This window comes from Cynara cardunculus (assembly GCF_001531365.2).
Source record: "Cynara cardunculus var. scolymus isolate 2C chromosome LG 10, CcrdV1, whole genome shotgun sequence".
Taxonomy (NCBI): domain Eukaryota; kingdom Viridiplantae; phylum Streptophyta; class Magnoliopsida; order Asterales; family Asteraceae; genus Cynara; species Cynara cardunculus.
Genome location: NC_037537.1, coordinates 4,406,567 through 4,412,698, shown reverse-complemented (window position 1 = coordinate 4,412,698; position 6,132 = coordinate 4,406,567). Strand labels below are relative to the sequence as shown.

Below are 6,132 nucleotides of genomic sequence, written 5' to 3'. Positions count from 1 at the left end.
TGGCTGGAGATTGTTAAGAAACTTAACATTTATCTCAATAGTGGTTTTGGAGATTCCATTCTTCGTAAGCTCATTCAGCAGTCTGGCAAGTCGGTTATATACATCGTCAAGGCTTTCTCCCTCTCTAGCCTTGAATTCTTCATAAGCAGAAATGCAATTAGTAATCTTCAGTTGAGTTCCAACTTTAGAACCCATCATCATCTTCTCTATTTGAATCCACATGCTATGACCAGATGACTTGTAGCTATCAATACTTGTGTATATGTCATTGGTCAGTGCTTGCATCATGTAGGATTTGCAAATCACATCAGCATGTGATCTCTCTTTGTCTTCAGGAGAATATTGATCTTTTCGTTTTGGTAATCTCTGTGCAGGAACGCCTAGTACAGGATCAGCTTCTATGTCAATAAAGAATTCAGTAGGACCTTCCAGTAAATATTGCATGATCAGTTCTCCTTCCTTCATTCTTTCAATAAAGTTGAGAAATCTGTCTCTCCATTGATTATAATCTCCTCGAAAAAGTACTGGTGGCTTGGTATCAGTACCAATAGCCATTGCTTCTTTAGAGCTCATCTTTGCAGTTTGTATGAAAATTAGGATCGACTGCAGTTCAAAGTTTGAATTTAAAAGATCAGTTTACAAAAATATATCTGATAAAAAGTAAACTGTAATAAGCACACATTCAACACTTAGACAATTAAGCACAAAAATACTTGTCCGGATTAGCAATCCGCACAAGTTGTCCGGTTTACAAGTCTGGTCAAAGAGATGGACAAAATTAACGCGTTATCCGGATTAGAAATCCGGTCAACACATGAACATAAACCGCACAAACATAAACCGTACAAACATAAACCGTACAAAGTATAAATCGCACAAGGTAGAAATTTAATGATGAATCGATCAACAAGTCAAACTTACTAAATCGGTCAAAAAGTCAAAATTATTAAACCGATCAAAGAATTCAAACACTTGTACCAATCAAAGTCAAAAKATATGAAATCGATCAAAAGTCAATCACCGTTCAAAAGTCAAACACCGCTCACTTACCAAGCGGATTCCTAAACTGCACACTTACCACCCGGATTTGGTTAAACCGGTCAATATCCGTTCAAGTTACTAAGTCCTTACCAGCCGGATACYTTTAAACCGCTTACAAGTCCTCTCAAGTGTTATCCAGTTTATCATTAATCCGCACAAGTTATGTCCAGTTTACTAGCCGGATTAGCTAAACCGTTCAAGAAATCCTTCCAAGTGTTGTCCRRTTTTACCTATATCAAAAACWACTAAAACCACACGGATTGTTAAACCGCACAAGTCTTATCCGGATAGAAATTCAACCAAAAACATAAAATTTCATACATTTTCCAAAAAAATGGATCAAAACATGAAAAATATGAGTTTTTTATGAACTTTTTCCAGAAAACTAAAAAACGATTTTGGGCAATTTCAGCCTCAAAACTTGTGTAAAACACAAAATGATGTGAATCAAAGTTGTTTAGAATGCAAAACCGAAACTCACGATACWAATTTTGAACAATAACACTCAAAGATTAAACAGTTTTGACACAAAAACCAATTCCGTCAGAAAAAAATCAAGAACAGTGAAGAACAGTGATGAATCAGATCGAAAAATATTAAAAAATTCGTGCAAAAWTGTGTAAAATGGATATCTTCAAATCCAAACTGTTGCAGCTTGCTCTGATACCAATTGTGGAGTCCAGATTTCATACAAATCTTGATGTGATCTTCATAGATTGATATGAAMAATGATGAACACTAAGAATGATGTAAGTAATGATTAGATTGGAGAGAGAGAGAATTACATCAGCCAAATCTTGATTACTGAATTAATGACAAAAGCTCTAATTACAATTACAAGGAATTTCCTATTTATACTAGGAAAGTAAAGACTAAAAATTACAATAAAACTATTCTAAGGAGAAACTTGAATACAACTTTTAAGCTCTAATCTTGAACCCAACAAAGTTCATCTACCATTTACTGCACGCATGGAGATATGGAAGTTGAGTCACAAGTGGTAAAATGTTATATGAATAAATTAAAGGGTAGTTCAGTATAGCTACATGAAAGTACTTCATTGTACATCTTCAACCTATTTTCGCTTTCAGCGCTTCAAGTAGGGCTGACCATTTATTACTTACAAATTTTAGATTCATAAAGAAGAAGAAAATTGCTCTTCTTTATTTGGTAGTAATAGATGTCACCTAACTGTAAATTACTCCCACATTACGCAGGACAATCTGCAGCTGGATTAATAAATTTGACCCTTCAGTCGTAAGAACGGTACAGAAAGGGAGACATCTTTATAAGAAAACGACATCTTCTTTTAAAAGAAAATGACATCTTCTCAATAAGGGGATCCATCAATCATTCATTTTACTGAACATGGAAACGGAAGTATTCATGATACAATTTTGGAAGCTGAGACTTTGTTGTGGAACAAACAATGTATTAAAGAGAGAATTGATGACACCATAGTTATATTATATGCAATAATGTATATGCACAAGTTGCTACAGTCAACAAATGATAGCAAGAAAAAGATTAGATATATTTAACCGAATCTATCAAGGAGCTGCTGTATCATCAACTCCACAGACGATGATAGAAGCAAGAAAGTGAGACTCAACAAAGTAATTGCTCAACTAGAAAGTTGTGATTCATCAGTTACATTCACTAGCAACATGCTTTCTACTTTATTACTACTCCTTTAAATATCAAATTAGAGCACATATGGACTTCCAAGAATTACAAGTGCTACATTTCAACTCAAACATGATTCAATCAACTAGCTTGTTTGAATAAAAAGATGTGCTAAATTATAAACATTTATATCAGTTTACAAAAATTGAGAATATTAAGTTGCTAGGATTGAATATACATATATAAGCAACTCCAGTTCGGGAACCGAATGACTGAATGTATATGCACAAATTTCATACAACTGTGGTTCACATAAGTAAATCTAATACCGGATCAATTACAAAACCTAAATAAATGTTACTAGGAATTCCTAATTAACATATGCAAATCTACAGAGTCAACGAGGGCAGATCAAAATATGTTTAGATGCAAATTGAAAAGCAATTGCGTAGGCTAAAAATGCTCGAAATTCCAAGTTATACTAGCAAATCTAGACACACGATTACATAAAAACGAAACAATCACATAACTTAAAGCAGCGACTTTCCGTAGTCATTAAACTCCAAATCTATAATCAACTAACCTGATTTTCAAGACGCAATTTTTATATGAAAATCTAGATATTTCCATAATGGTCAACGACACAGCAAAAAAGCACAATATATCGCATAATTTTAAAGGAGAAACCCTAACCTGAGCTGCCTTATAAGCATTGAGGGTGCTCTCGGCGGCCTCTTTACGTTCACCGCCGGTCTTAAACTCAGGAAGGTAACGATGATAGTCTCCCTTCATCTTGAGATAAAACACATTCGAATCACCGGATGACGCAGACGGAACGAGTTTCTTATCAAGCATCTTCAAGATCCCATCGCCAATGTCAGAAAGCTCCTTCTCGATCTTCGATCTGTAATTCTTAATCACAGACACATGATCCTCATTACCCCAGGAAACTACGAACTTCAGAAAAAAACGATGGGAGGGAAGTGATGGGAGGGAATCTGGGTGAAGGAAGCGGGAGGAAGCTGGGTGAAGCACTCAACAGAAAGCGATGGGAAGGAAAAGCCCGGATTTGGATTTCAAATCCCGCCCCTTAGCAAAGGATTTCCAAATCCTGCGTGTAATGGATTTTAATGAAATCCCCAGATTTCAAATCCTGACAATTTGGCAAACCAAACACAGGATTGGAATGGATTTTAAATCCAAATCCTCCCAATTCCATTCCATTCCTGCATGCCAAACACACCCTTAATCTATCATCTCAATTTTGGCTGATGATTGCTAACAAGAACTAGAAATAAAAAGAGAAACGGGGTTAAAATATCATATTACACACATACCTACCTACCCCCCCTCTTTCTCTCTCTCTCTCTCTCTCTCTCTCTATATATATATATATATATATATATATATATATATATATATATATAGGATTGGGTTCACCTGAGACCAGCCTGTTTTCGTGAGACCCGTGAGACCACATTTTTACACGTAAACTTCACAGCAAAAACACCCTGTGAAGGTTAAAAAAAAAGTCGAACCTTCACAGCAAAAACACTGTGAATGTTAAAAAAAGTCACCTTCACAGCATTTTACTGTGATGTTTCAAGTGTTAAAAGGTGGTCTCACGGGTCTCACGAAAACATGTTGGTCTCACATGATCCCAAGTATATATAGGGTTGGGTTCACATGAGACAAAGGGTTTTTTCTGAGACCCGTAAGACCAATTTATGTTCATTGATCAACTTTATAAGCTAATGATCTAACGGTCTAAAGTTGCACGGTGACAATTTTATGATTATTGAGAAGTCTCGTGGCAATTTTATGATTATGAATGTTCAGATTGTAGATCTAATCCAAGGGTTGAGAATTGGTCTTACGGTCTTACGAAAAACCCTTGGTCTTACATATATATATACATATAAGAGCCTAATCAAATAAGAACTAATTAATATGTGATAACTGTGAGATCCAACTTGAGCCAATTATTTAAGATAACTAATGTTTTTCTTAAAATGACATAGAAGGTTAATTAATAATTTAGGTTGATTATTCGATTTACTTTAATTAGTTTAATATTCTAATTTACTTTATTTAGATTAATTACTTTAATTAGATAAATTACTTTATTTTAAGCATCACATTGCTCATGGTGTGTATCACAGTAGTATCTAGTTCTCCCTTGAATGACCCCCCCTCCCCACACACACACACACACACACACACATATATATATATATATATATATATATATATATATATATATATATATACAAACACACAAACACAACTTAGGTATCATGGTGGTACTATAGTAAGTATCACAATAGTATCATAGTTGGTATCATAGTGGTCTTGAAATTTACTTGACGTGTTTTGGATATTACATTGTATGTATTCTGGGTATCATATTGTGTATCTTGGTGTATTTTGGGTATCACTTGGTGTGCGCCGAAATAAGGTTTACCGGAGGCCAGAAGTAGGAGAGAGAGACATAGGAGAGATAAAAAAAAATTAAATACCTAAAATGCGTTTTAATTAAAGATTTTGGTCAAATTATCAAAAATATTAGTTTTCTAATTTATCCATTGATTTGTGGTTGAGATTAAATCTCACAGTTATCACAAACTAACTAGATATATATAGACACACACACACGAAGGATCATGTGAGTAAAAAAATTAATGTGAGAAGCGTAATAAAAGATCTGAATCCTTAATCACTTTTAATTTCATAGCCGTTCATGAATTGCACTTTAGAAGGGAGTTGATCTGGTTTATTTTGGTGCACCTTATCAGTGTTGACATTCAATTAGGATTGATCTAAATGTAGAGATATCTTCTTACGTTTTTCACCGGAACTTCCCTTCTTACCGAAACCCAATCCTAAATATATAATCCACAAATAATTATAATGTATAAATTCTAATAAATTAAATAAATTTATAACTAATCTTAGTTAGTAAAAAAATTCCATGTACTTAAATCACTCGGATGCCAAATCACCTATCATATTAGCATGGCTATTTAGATACTTAAATATTTGAAACTTCACATTTTAGGTACCAAAATCAAGGTCTTAAAAATACATTAACCATAATAGAATCAGACAAAGTACATTATCTTTTCATTCAATTTACCCGATATAATGACTTGTTTAAATTTGTTAATTGATTAGACAACGAAATGTAAATTTAAGTTAGGTTTTCTGGGAGCTTATTTGTATATTATTAATTATTAGAAGGATATTTGTGTAATGAAAAACGAGATACATCGAGATAATGTTTTGATTTATTTTTTGAATTTGTCGATATAATACAGTTTTATATGACTTTAAGAAAGCGATAATGTTTATAATCATAAAAGGTTTAAAAAAAATACATCGATATTAATATCAAATTAACTATTTCAAAATTCTCGTTTTTTATGTAATTTCTTTAATTCAGATTTTTATTATAATTTAATTTAG

At 33.3% G+C, this 6,132-nt stretch overlaps 1 protein-coding gene across 1 annotated transcript in view; it reads right to left on the bottom strand.

Annotated features, from left to right (window-relative positions):
- Positions 1–2,591: 2,591 nt before the first annotated feature.
- LOC112519206 (14-3-3 protein 2-like) overlaps positions 2,592–6,132 on the bottom strand; it is a 6,270-nt gene continuing 2,729 nt past the window's right edge. The window contains exons 2-3 of the mRNA XM_025127203.1: positions 3,361–3,571; positions 2,592–2,669 (exon numbers count right to left, since the gene is read on the bottom strand). Coding sequence (XP_024982971.1) covers positions 2,592–2,669; positions 3,361–3,571 — 289 coding nt within the window. The remainder of the gene's footprint in view (positions 2,670–3,360; positions 3,572–6,132) is intronic.